The sequence below is a fragment of the Macrobrachium nipponense genome, chromosome 43 (genome assembly GCF_015104395.2).
Source record: "Macrobrachium nipponense isolate FS-2020 chromosome 43, ASM1510439v2, whole genome shotgun sequence".
NCBI lineage: Eukaryota > Metazoa > Arthropoda > Malacostraca > Decapoda > Palaemonidae > Macrobrachium > Macrobrachium nipponense.
Genome location: NC_061104.1, coordinates 11,618,270 through 11,632,017, shown reverse-complemented (window position 1 = coordinate 11,632,017; position 13,748 = coordinate 11,618,270). Strand labels below are relative to the sequence as shown.

The 13,748-nt window shown below is 38.3% G+C and overlaps 1 protein-coding gene across 1 annotated transcript in view; it reads left to right on the top strand.

The window, feature by feature from the left end:
• The first annotated feature begins 8,129 nt into the window (after positions 1-8,129).
• The window catches only part of LOC135213528 (WD repeat-containing protein 20-like), a 38,025-nt gene continuing 32,406 nt past the window's right edge, over positions 8,130-13,748 (top strand). Inside the window, exon 1 of the mRNA XM_064247445.1 lies at positions 8,130-8,487. Within this exon, the coding sequence (XP_064103515.1) occupies positions 8,170-8,487 (318 nt within the window). The 5' untranslated portion in view covers positions 8,130-8,169. The remainder of the gene's footprint in view (positions 8,488-13,748) is intronic.

Here is a 13,748-nt window from a genome sequence, read left to right as displayed (position 1 = left end):
TGTTTCATTTACTCGTTGAGTAAATCGTGCATGTAGCACTGACTTTTCCGGAACCTCTCAAAAGTGGTGAATTAGGTAGAAAAAAGACGACGATGGTCACTGCTGCATTCATACTTAACTTGCTGAGACCAGGATGATCCCTTAAGCAGAGCAGTTCCACAACATCAATCCCTCCATAAACAGAAGGTTCATTAGCAGCGTGTTGAATACTTTTAATCATGCGAGACTGTTCACCACTATTATAGCATGCACACTCTCGCTATAAGCCTAAGACTACCTCCCCACTTTCCAGTTAACGCGCGCGCACGTCCGTGCACACACACATCACACACACAGAAAATATATCTCCCTCGTTCAAGGAAAATATTACATAGAATGCGTTCAGATCATAATATCTATGAAATGGGATCTTCGGAAAGTTAGGATACATAAATCGAACTCACTCAATTTTCTGAAAGTTTGTAGAATCACGGTTTCAAACGCTTGACGTTACAGTTCACTGAAACGGGAATACTTTTAGTTAGGGATTCTGAAAGTGAACTACTCGATTGTATGATTTCGCCCAGACTTGAAAACGAAATGAAAAAGTAAGTCTCCAGTAGTTAAGGAGTGAATTCGGCGTAGATTTCATTTTTATTTACGGTAACCTTCAAATCAGTCAATTTTCTTATATACTTTATACTTCCATAGCCCCCCCCCCCTCTCTCTCTCTCTCATGTGGACATTTCGTAAAATCCAGTATGCTTCTTTTGATCCAAGCAATGAATTTATGTACCCTGTCAGTTAACTGATGTAGGTCTCCGCTAGGACGGAGAGAGAGAGAGAGAGCACCTGGCTTAAAGGGTCATTGTTCTGTCAATTTGTATACCATGAAACTGCGAGGTCATATATATTATATAAAATAATAACCTATCTGCGTTGAATGCCAACCGCAGCCCCTCCCCCGCAACCCTGCCCCCAATCTGTATGTGTGTGTGTGTGTGTGTGTGTGTGTGTGTGTGTGTCGCTTTCAAAATGATCATGGAAGGGGGAAAGAGCGTCAAGAACTCTCTCCACTAGAAAATAATGCAGACCTAAAAATGCAGACAGTATCAATTCCAACAACCACAAAAGTCAAAGCTACGAGTTCCTCAAGGCCGTTTTCAGGAAGGCAAAGATAGTATGAGTGAAACTGAGATAATCTTTGGAGATAAACCGAAGCGTCTGGAAAATAGTATCAGTGAGATATAAGCTACTCATCCAACAGCAAGACTTTATGACGAAAAATTTTCCGAGGAAATACTTTTGAGTATGAAATAGCAGCTCCCGCTACATACTGTGGCTATTAACACATTATTTAGACCTATATGCCGTTAGTTTACGTAAAATTTATTTAATTTACTTAAATATATCTGTATATGCGTAGTACTGCCGTGCAAAAACGTGACTGAATAATTATCAGACACTTTTTACTACCTCTGATAACCTGAGAGATTATCGCGGTGATAAAAAAAACAAAAGGCTTTACAGAAAGTAAACTCGGTGGGCGGAGCAAAACACCAAGATAAGATAGTTGCAGTGAGCCGCATAATTTCGACACATGAAAATGATTTGCAAGTTTGGTCCCTTGTCGTTTTAAAGTGCTTCCTCACTAGAGTAAAACGACCGTACGTGAAAACCAATCTTTGGCGAATGCTAGGTAGTCAAATGAAGCACTTGTTAGTACTACCAGTAAGTCTAGTACAGTTCATGATGTGTAGTATGTTCTAAGTTACCGACTTGTCCTTATGTCATGTTTCCCAACCTGGGGTGCTAAAATCAATTATAAGGGATGCTGAGAAGCAATACATACGTGGCGGTAAACCTTCACTTCCTAGCAATACGCGACCAGCTGGAGAAAAAAAAAACTGAAAGACAAGGCAATAAACCAATGCTTGTGGAAAATATCGTTGCTCACCTCTCGTGCTCCTTGAGACAACTATGGCACAGTACTTTCCAATGGATCATACATTACTAGAATGGATACAACAGCCCCTTTTTTTTGGCAGATATGGATGATAATGATAACCTAAAAAAAAGAAGCTAATTTGATCTAGAGGTGAACAAGGGTTGTCAGACAGAATTCCGCACGCTACCACTGCCAGGTGTCTAGTGTGATCATTTGGAAGCTGACCGTGAACTAGCAAGAACACCACTGGAAATGATCATCCTATTTCCAAGTATACCTACCTCTGTGAAAAGGCACTTTCCATTATGCTCCAAATCAAAAGTTATCCAAAACAACTACCCGGCCTGAACCGTCTTCAAATTGGGTTGCTCCATATGAGGGTGGCGTGACTAACACGAAGCCTCGAATTGGGAAACTATAGTTGCGTACAAGCAACAACAAAAATCACATTGATATATGTATGATTGATCGCCCAGCAGTGCATATTTGAGATTGTCCATGGTATTTTCTGTTTCTCGGGTTTCCTTATTTCTACTGTAAGCAATAATGACAATGTTTTAGTTTTAAGAAATCAACGAAATAGAATATATGACTACAGGGTCAGAAAAGGCTGGGAAACACTGAGCTAGATGCTGAAAAGGCCCTAGAAAACCGTTACTTACAAAACATGAAAGGCAGTTTCTTCTTCGTTTATTTTTACATCTCCCCATACCAAATGGACCACTTTTGGAATTTTGAATGATGTTGATTCCTCTGCGGAAGCATTGAGTTGAAATAACGATTCCTTTGTCAAAAACCTTCTTGTGAACTTGTTTCGTCCTAAAAGTAGTTTTAGTAAAAGTTTTACAAACACCTGATTAAAAAGGAAGAAATAACATTTTGAAAACGAAGTAACGTTATTAGTGACTGCCATATTGTTGTTAAGCGATTTTAACACTTATTCTCAAACCATGTAGCATCGTTAGTCTATTTGGCTTATAAATCTGTAATTAACATGGTAATTAAAATATCGCCTCCTTCATGCAATTTCTTCAGGTAATTACTGTTCCTTTTACAAGGAATGAATCACACAAGGAATGCGAGATTTTACCTTTAGTTATATTACACTTTCATGAAATCTATTTTTTTAAATCGTGTGATAATTGAATGTTTCCAGTTCATCTTTACCATCCCTATCCCTGATAAAAATTAAATATGATTTTGGTTTTGAAGGTTTTTGAGTATGAAAAAGCAAGAGCATTTAAATATAAAATTTGATCTCTACTACATCACTCCACAGATTAATCTCGAATGTAATTTTAATTGGCGGAAAACAGACGAATTTTTAATTAAAAGAAGGAACAGCTATATGACATACTGTATAGGATAAGAGGTTTCCGTCTTTTGATCGCAAAGGATAATCAATAGACTTATATAACAACAGCACACGTGAACGTTAGTTCTGCAAAAGTAATTTAATACACTTCTTTAATAGCTCGTTATAAGTACCAAGAAGTTTTATTATTGCTCTTTTCAGTAACACATTTGAAACTATCTGAAATGAGCAGTCAATTGTATTGCTGAAAACCCGGTTACTGCAAGAGTGATTGCACTGCAAGCAGAATCGATTTCTCCCACGGCAATTTGTTTGATGAAATATATTGCTCACTCCTTCGAAATCATCAAACCAAAATCAATCACAGCTTTCGTGGCATATTCCAATAACAACAAATCAACGGCGTTCTCTTTTTTTTCCATAAGGGCTAGACCTATTGTTGACAAGCTAGCTTCATCAAAGAACAACCAAGCTCTCTGTGGTCGTTCTGAAATCTTCAATCAAAGATAAACACTGTTTCAAGCAGAAAGCAGATCCGAATGTATTCAGCGCCATCTCTCGTATCAACTAGGACTAGAGGAGTAGTACCATCTTTTTATTTTTCAGAATTCCTGATGGTCTAAAGATAGACTTTTCAAACATCACCCGTTCGCATATATAAATGAGACATTAATCATTAAAACGGGTACGTACGGCAAGGCTGGGTGTGGTCTAACGGTGTGTGTGATTTTTTTTTTTTTATAATTATGTAACGGGTGAGATCCGTAATGTGGGAAATGGATTAACGACTGTTTCCTAGTCTTATTCTACCAAACTCTGGAAATGCCTTTTCGTTTGTTTTTTTGGTGACGCTTATAACCTGGCTTACTTGAAGAAGCCTTGGATCCATTTCTTCCTGTCTTATAATTTCTATTGTTGTACCCTAGCTTGGGCAAGATAAGGGCACTCGATCACGCTGGTAAGGAAAGTATTATTATTATTATTATTATTATTATTATTATTATTATTATTATTATTATTATTATTAGCAATCTACGGGCAGAACTAGCTCCGTTTCAGGGGATCCCTTCTCACCCCCATCCCATCTGAGGGGGGGCGGGGAATGTAGGATGAAACCCCGTCATAAACCATCTTAGGGGTCCCTACTATAACCCTGCTAAGTTTCATGCCCATCGGACCAGCCGTTTGGACGTGATTGAATGGCAGACGGACGGACAGACATAACGTCCATTATAGTAAGACTATTATTATTCAAAGGAATAAACATTCACATCGGACAACTGCAAAGTGAACTTCCGCAGAATTTAAGGAACTTGTGTATCAAAAAGTACAGAACATAGTGAATACAATAGAAAATGAATGAACCACACACACGTATATATATATATATATATATATATATATATATATATATATATATATATATATATATATATTTAGTCGTTCAGTGGAGAAATTATATACGAATCTTCAGAGGGTGTCCATGATACTAGTTGTAAAAGGATGAAGTTTATTATAATGAAACGTTTCGCACATGAAACATCTGTGCATCATCAGTCTGCAAAGAGCAATAAGACAAATAAATAACATATAAAGCCATAAAACACAAACAGAACTCACATGAATTAAAATAGTCTTAAAATTAACCAAAAAAAGAAAAGTACAAAGTAAAAACAGTAAAAAGAGAGAGAACACCCAAAACACTAACCGTCCATGAGGAGAGAAGATGATGATAATGCCTGTCGTCACAAGCAGGTGATGACGTTAACTATGCCAGGTATAGAGTGGCTGAAGAAGTATTACCATTTAACGAAGGAACATATGCAATCACAAACAGTAATTTCAAGTGAGAAGAATAAAGCAGAGAAAGAGATAAAGGAAAAGAAAGTTGGGGTTGAGTGCAATATGCGGAGATTGGAGAAGTATACAGTACCTTTGTATAAGATAAGTGTGTAGTACCTGAGTGTGTGAACGTAGAGTGTTTATGTATAATTTGAATCATCAGCAAGATGGACAACTGCTTGAGGAGCAAGAACCAACGTATTCTGATTATTCTGGGAAAAAATATAAATTTCCTTTATCATAATCCTTATCTAGTGCATAGACTACCCTAGTCAAGCGACCACACGGATGGTAACGTTATGCTATTTGTGTTACGCAACACTTGAGTATCATTTTACTAGAATTCCGGAGAATCACTGGGTTAGCGTTTCGAAAATAAAGGGACTCGACTGGACTCAAGGACGAAAACTTTTAAGGGAATTGGTCTATTCATTCCCTTAGAAAGCATCCCCTGGAGAACTTGGTTGGGCGCCATATCTTCCTCGAGAAAGGCAACCGTTGGGGTAGGCCTGAAGATCGGAAGTCTTCAACACAGAAGACAAGGAGCCTAATATTTGATCCGGTTCTGCTCTCTCTCTTCTCTCTCTCTCTCTCTCTCTATGCTATTTTCACCCGATAGTCTCTTTCGTCTTTTTTTCGCACTCGAAAATTTCTTTGCGTCTTTTCAAACTATTTATATCTTTAAGGTTTTCAGTTTTTTAAAATTAATTTTCCAGCAATTCCCTCTCATATTCCTCTCTCGTGGTTTAAGAGCCGTCTCTTACACGTATATCTTCCTGGAATCAATCAACAGAAACGGCTTGGAAAAGTTATATGGAACTTATTCGTTGACTAAAGCTACCATCAAGTCTAAAGAGTCATAATCGTACTAAGGTAGATTCACATCAACCGTGCATCTGATGTCTAGGCCAGTCCCTTACGACGCTCCTGATTGGCTGTTGGTAAACCAATCACAGGGCTGGAATATCTGTCTTTCTCAAGAGTTCACACAGGCAGGATGTATGTTCCACCTCTCCTGAGGGATATACATCTTTCAACTGTATCCCTCAGGAGAGATGAAACATACAACCTGCCTATTTGAACTCTCGAGAGAGACGGAGAGTTCCCAGCCCTGTGATTGGCTAATCAACAGCCAATCAGGAGCGTTGTAAGGGACTGGCCTAGACATCAGATGCACGGTTGATGTGACTCTACTATAGGAGAATTTTATAGAAGAGAGAGGCAGACAGACAAACACCCAGTGATTTCAAATATGAGAGTTCAAAGTACTTTAAGGCTATTTAAACACACACACACACACACACACACACACACACACACACACACACACACACACATATATATATATATATATATATATATATATATATGCAATATAAACAAAAACACTGTATCGTGCTTCTAAGAAAACAATAGAGGAATCCACAGTAATATCGTTGTTTATCTAGATATAATATATTTATGGAAATAAATATATTATATCTAGACAAACAACGATTTTACTGTGGATTCCTCTATTGATATATATATATATATATATATATATATATATATATATATATATATATACACACACACACACACACATATATATATATATATATATATATATATATATATATCATAATATATAACAGACTTCGATTTTATTGGCAGAGATGCCGATTTCACCTCTGTAATAAGAAAACCTTTGTACGACCCAGTTACTTTAATGAACAAAAATAGTCCTCACTGACTGACGCAAGCAAAACACCAACTTCGGTAAAGCGGTAACGGACTGCAGTGCAGAAGTTACAATCGACAAATGCATTCTGACAACTTGCACGAAAAAAAAAAAACGAAAAATAATTAGTGCCATATCAGGAACAAATTGCCACGGAAGCCAGTGGGTTCATAGACTAATCTATTCCAAGGCGTTTGAAAGGAGTACAGTAGGAAGAAGATAATGGTCGTCACCGGAATTTAATCATGATTTATTTTACTGTTAATGTTATCAACGTACCGAGCACACGAGTGGTAACCACTGGTGTGGAGGCGACAGTGTGTCTGCATATTCTAGTTATTGGTTAAATGGCATCAATTAAGAACAAGTAGCTGTGGGATGAAAGTACCTACCGAGGTTTCCCCATCTCATGATAGTATATAAGATGACAAGTATCGATTTTCATAATCTTAACAGTCTTGTATACTCTTTAAATGCGAATTTAAAACTGCAATTAAATGTTTGTTTAATGTGGCTGCAGAAGCCGGTTGGAAGTGAACACACACACAAACACATACTGCCAACCAGCAATGTCATAAAATCAAGGTTCACTACCCATCAGATATTGCAGCTTCAGTATCCAAGTCCTCTTGCCGCACCCTGTGCGATAAGCATACACGTAATTAGTGAAAACATGCAACTCACAGAGTTGTAATTTATAGTAAGTGCACGATTATTCAAATAGATAAAAAAAAAATGTCATTGTTTTTGCCGGCCGCTGTTGTACTTCAGAATTGATCTCCATTTTCAAATACTTTATACATTGACTGAACCAAAGCGCTCAAAGAATACAATGAGTGATACAACAATTTGGAATTTTAGCTAATTGAATAAGAATGAGTAATGTTTATAGAATGGCATATGATTCAACTCTGCTCAGCCGGATGAACTACAGAACTTAGCGCATGCGCTCAATTCCATCCGGGCCTTCATCAATGAAATCGGTTCGACTACCCGTAGTAATAACATCTTTAAACGAAAATACGATAGGGATACCGGGTATAATTAAAAGTGAATATTGAATTAATTCGCATTTTATAAGTAAATAATATAACAGATACGGTACAACAAATTTGCTGGACGAGAATCTCGAACGTCCAGTTGTATGGCCAGGGCAAAATATTTTTAAGATGGGGAGATTAAAGCAAACTGAAAACCACGATTTACCTCTTGTATTTATTTTATAAAATAATTCAAAGCATTCTGGAACAGGATAGAGAATTTAGGCAACAAAGTTAATGGGGTGGTGGGTGTGGTGTGGGTAGTCGGCAGCATAGTTGTGATGATCCATCAGACAGACGAGACAGACAGTTACGGTAAAACATGGCGGTGCAGGGAGGTGAATCTGGGACTAAGGAGGAGATTAAAACTCAGTTCACGACGATAGAAGGCGTCTACAGACTCTTGCCGCTTTCCGAGTACAGTAGACCTAACAGAGTAGCTTATAATAATAGTGGAGGAGGGGGGAGTGGGAGCGGAGGATCGTCCAGCCCCCCCGTGAGAGTGTCGTTCGTTTGTTTACCCGAAAATAGTAGTGGGAGTTGTGGAGTGAATTCGGTGAATAATAACGGTGACAGAACTAAGATCTGTTTTAATTACGGAAGAGAACTCTTTGTATATACGTATAGAGGCATCAAGAAGGTACGTATGGGCACCCGGTGCCGTGGCGTTGCATTTGACGTGGGCCGTGAAAGTCTGCTAGTAGGTAGTAGTACTACTACCTAGTAGTAGGCCTAGTAGCCGTAGTGGTGATTGTAAATGGCTGGGGGATGACTCTGCAGGGGTCAGTTACCCACCGTCAAAACGAATGGGCATTGACCTTTGACCTCCTGTCTCCGGTCACCCCGAGCGAGTCAGGTCAGGTCCTAAGGGTTCGGTCGGAGGTTATGCTAAAGATGCACGAACAGCCATTCTAGGCCTATTCATATTGACCTTCGGCCTACTGTAGTAGTCTTTTGGGTCACGTCAGGTCAGCCCTTCTGGTAGGCCTACTTGACAAACGATGTGAAGGGAAGGTACCTACTAGAAATACACGAACAATCAGACCTGTTACCTAAAGAGCAATTGTTGGTAGGCGTAAGTGACGGGTTGGCCTAGGCATACCAAAGTTAGCAAAGTTATTTCTAGAAATACTATTTCAGTAGGCGAAGACTAGGCCTACCTAGTACCTAGCTATAGATTGTTAATTAGGTAAATCTAGGCCAGGTCAGGTGAGTGGTGGCTGTCATCCAAATTTAGGTATAGGCCTTGACTTGGCATGACTCATAGGCTAGCTAGTAGGCCTTTTTATGGTAGATCTAGGGTACTTATCCGCGGCGGCGTAGACTATGGCAGTTGCGGTTTTTCTATGCAGCTTTACCTACTGAACAAGAATTTTAAGTAATATTTATTCGGACAACTGTAATTAACCCCCCAGGGGCTAGTACTAAACACAGCGAAATGCATTGGATGCCCCAATCTCTAGTGGATGTCGTATCCGCGGTTACGTTCCTTGCAGGCTGTGCGGACTGCTTCTGTAGAAATACCCTTTTATGTTTCCTGTGACCTAGCGTAGCCTAGCCTAGTAGGCCTAGGCCATAGGCTCTCCAGGGTGAGTGCTTAAAGAAGATTAACCTAGGTCAGGTTTATCGCAACTCTGGCTTACTATACCATAGCGGCCCATAGCCTAGGGTAGGCTGTTTAGGCCTAATGTAAAGTGGATGCTTTTCCATGATTGCTAAACCCTAAGGTAGACAAGCTTGTGCCCTTAAATATTGGTGAGCCTAATAGGAAAGGGTGGATGGACCTAATTTTGGCCAGGTCCAGTGTCAGTAGTCAGTAAGACTTGAGGGTACTAACACGGCCTGGTTCTGGTGACGGTAATTCGAAACAATAACTCCTCATGGACTGAAAGGAAGGTTCCCACGAATACGAAAGCCACGAGGGATTAGTGCGTCAAATGTATTTCGTCATGTTTAGTACTGGCTCTGTGGGGTTCATAACAGTTGACCCAAAAAAATATTTTAATTCTTGTTCAGGAGACAAAACTTTATACAAAAACGTCAACTGCCATAGTCTAGCTCGCCGCGGAATATTTATATAGATCTACCTTACGTTCGTCCCCCTGGTGCTGGTACTAAACACAGCGCCCATTTTGCTAGTAAACTTGTAGTTAACAAACCAAAGGGGCCTGATAGTTGTTTAGCTTTGCCGTCCATTTTTGCCAAGATGAAGCACCAGTGAATAGACTAAATAATGTTATTTATCAGAAGATGAAACCTATCTAAATGGAACAAGCCCACAGGGGCCATTGAATCAGAATTCAAACTTTCAAAGAGTATGGTGTTCATTAGGAGGAAGTATATTTTTATGGACCTTATATATGCCCATTATTTGCGGAAAATTTGCACATTCGTGGTATTTTTCTATGAGAAGTATCCACAAACTACTGAATTTTCATATAAATTTCGTGATTAAATGCACTTTTTGTGGAAAAACTATTTTAAAAAACCAGGTACTATAAGCACGTCAGTTAGAACTCAGACTCCCCCCTCTTATGACACTATGTATGCCCATTCACTTTTTTTATTTTTCAAACCAGCCTATGCTGGCCTTAAAATCACTAACACCAGCACTTCTTGTAGGCATTTTCTTACTGAGATTGGCATGCAACATCCTTGCCTTTTCACAAATTATCACTTGCGAAGCACTATCTCCCACTAACTTTTTCCTTGATCCACACCAACAACAGCCTCTCGACATCTTCAACCAGTCAAGATCTCCTGTCTTGTTGAAGACATTACCCCGTTTGCAACAGCAGCTGCCTTGATTTCTGTTTTGTTCACGAGAATGGAGCTAATGGTTGAAACGGACTTGCCGTACATCCTAGCAAGATCAGACATGCGTCACCATTTTCATACTTTGCTACAAGTTCTTTCTTGAAATCGGTAGCATTTCTCGCCATTTTTACAGAAGAGCTGGCGCTTGGAACTTTCTTTGCCCCCATGGGGGCTTGCATTTATCAGTTGCACTCGATAAAAAAAAGGGGCACAAAACAATGAACATGTATGGTGATGCGGAATAACACTCAAGTTGATGCTCATTCACTGAGAAACCAAGGCAGAATGGGTCATGAGGGAACACAGGATACCATGTTTGGTAACTCAGTATGGGGCCTAGTCAAGAGGTGGGCCTTGGAAGGAGCGTTTCAGGGTGTATGAAATCCCTACGATATTTACGAATCCCGAGTCAAAATTTTGTTGAAAAAAGTCTACAAAAATCGAATTGTACGAATCCCGAGTCAAAATTTTGTTGAAAAAAAGTCTACAAAAATCGAATTGTACGAAAATAAAGTCGTACAAAATACAAGGTTTGACTGTACTTAAGTGATACATCCTAACATGACCCATGCTAATCCATGACAGAGAGTCCCACTTGACTGGACTTAACTGTCCCTGAACCGTATCCTGGCATAAATTGAGAATGGTGATGCCAGTTTAAGTGTCAGCCTTTCCTACTGCACATGAGTTTTATTAAGAATAATTAAGGAAAATAAAAATCAGTTTGCATTTAGGTATGTATCTGTGTGTTAGTCACCAGCAAATGTTGAAATGCCATAAAAATGCAGCTGTAAAATGTACTCTTATTTAGAAATAGATTTGAAAATAGTATATGAAAATGAAGTGTAAAATCATAGAAATGCTTAAAATTTTGTCTAATTCACACAATGTTTGGCAACATAGTATACGTACTTTACAATCGTCATCCATAAAAATATAAAATCATTTCTACATCTCATAAAAATTTTGAAATACATGTATAAAACAGTAATAAAATCATTAGAAAAGTTCTACATCTCATAAAAAATTTTGAAATAAGGTACATATATAAAACAGTATACCTGCATAGTAATGCATATAAAAAATTAAAACCATTTGCATATACAAAATTAAAACCATTTGAAACTTAAGAATATAAAAAATATTATTACAGTACATAATGTTCAGCTGTAATATTTCCAGCGTTCTGCTGCATGCCAGCGCTATTTGTTGGCAGCGAATTCAAACTTCTGCTTGCCTACTTGTTATTTACAATGTGTCTTTTGCATTGAATGTCTGAGAATTTTGTTTTTATTATTATTGAGAAGATAAACCCTACTCAAATGGAACAAACTTACAGGGGCCATTGACTTGAAACTCAAGCTTGCAAAGAATATGTTGAATTTGGAGAAAAAAAAATATATGTATACAGCCTTATGTATGACAGCTAACTTCCATGCTGCATTTACAAACACTTTCATTTGATATTTCTCAAAAGGAAGATGTGGGTTGAAAGTTAAACTAACTGAAAGGGCCTAGGCTTATTTGACTTTGGTCAATTTTGGATTTTGATTTCATGTCATGGAACAAATCTGTGATCCAGGGGGAGTGGTTACAGATCAGTTTATAGCATCCAATTTGCCTATGAGGTAGGAGGCTGTTTTTCAGTATAGCTAGGGATTTTACAATCCTTGGACTGTTGGGGGTGAGTGCAGTTTAGTGGTTTTCAAGTAAAAAAAAAAAAATATTGTGGCCATAGTTTTGTGGTGCCAGCAGAAGTTTGCTTGATTGTCACAAACAAATTAAATTGCCAGAATTCATTGATGCTACATTATTTTACCAGGAAAATAAAAAAAAGAGAAGTCATGCTAGTGCTATACATATTTGCCTGAGAGGTTGGCAAGGACTTGGAAGTAGTCATACAGAGATTTTAGAAGTGTCAAACATCAATCCTGCCTCAGAATATTGATGGAGCCTTCAATTATTAAAGTTTGATATCGTTGTTATCTGTAAGTTGCCTTACACACCAGTTTGGTAAAAATGCTTCAACTTTCATTTGGTCATAAATGCTAATATTTGTTTCTTGTTGATGAGAAATTTTGTACACTTTAGTTGTGAATTGTAACTGCATTTTTAAAAAATAAGCCATTGTCCTGTCAGTTGTCTGTTCATCTGCCAGTGCCTGCTGACCGTTTATCTCTTACACAAATGCACAAATGTATTGTAGACCTTCAGTCACAGATGTGCATAATGGGAGAAAATCTGTCCGTGTACCCTCCTCTTAGTGAAAGATTGCCTTGAGGAGTCACTGGGCTTCAGCATAGAATATTTGATATTGAAACTATGTTTTGGGCAAGAGGTCTCTTGAACTGGGAAAGATTCCCCAGTTGAAATAATTATATCTACTCTTTCTTTTTCTCTTCAACCTTTTACTTCACCACCATTCCTGCTTCCCCTCATTCATCATGTTGTCCAACCTATCTAGGTATTACTTCCAAGTGCAACAGTTAGGATTTCTTACAATTTCATCATTTGATCTTTGAACTTCCTCTTATATTTTCTGGATCTCTTGATCTTATTGTCCAACTATTCCAACTCCCTCCTTTTACTGCTTTATGTGCTGAAAGGCTTGAGGTGCCCCTGTTCTTGGCTTTATGGCCTAAAATTCATAATTAATGAATTCATTTTGTTTGTCTGTGATGGCCTTGTATTTTGGTTTTGTCATGTCATGCTCACCTGGTCATTGCAAATACTCCTGCATGGTTGAATTGATTTCGGTCAAACTTTATGTACAGATAAACCTTCATGCATCGATGTGTATGATTGGAATTCTTGTTTTTGTATGTGCTTGACATCATAGCTCTTACACTTGTTGAAATGTTCTTTGAATTGTATGAAGGGATGTCATCTGACATCTGCCCTTCATCGTTTGTCACATTGACCATTACCTGAAGTGAGTTAAGTGCCATGAGTACACTTAACTCACTTTGAGTGTCACTTTGGCCCCTGTCTGTACCCACTTTTCAGCCTCTAACTTGACCTCTCTTCCTGCTTGCTGTCCAAATACTTCACTTCCCGTTTTCACTGTTTTAAGTATTACTTTAT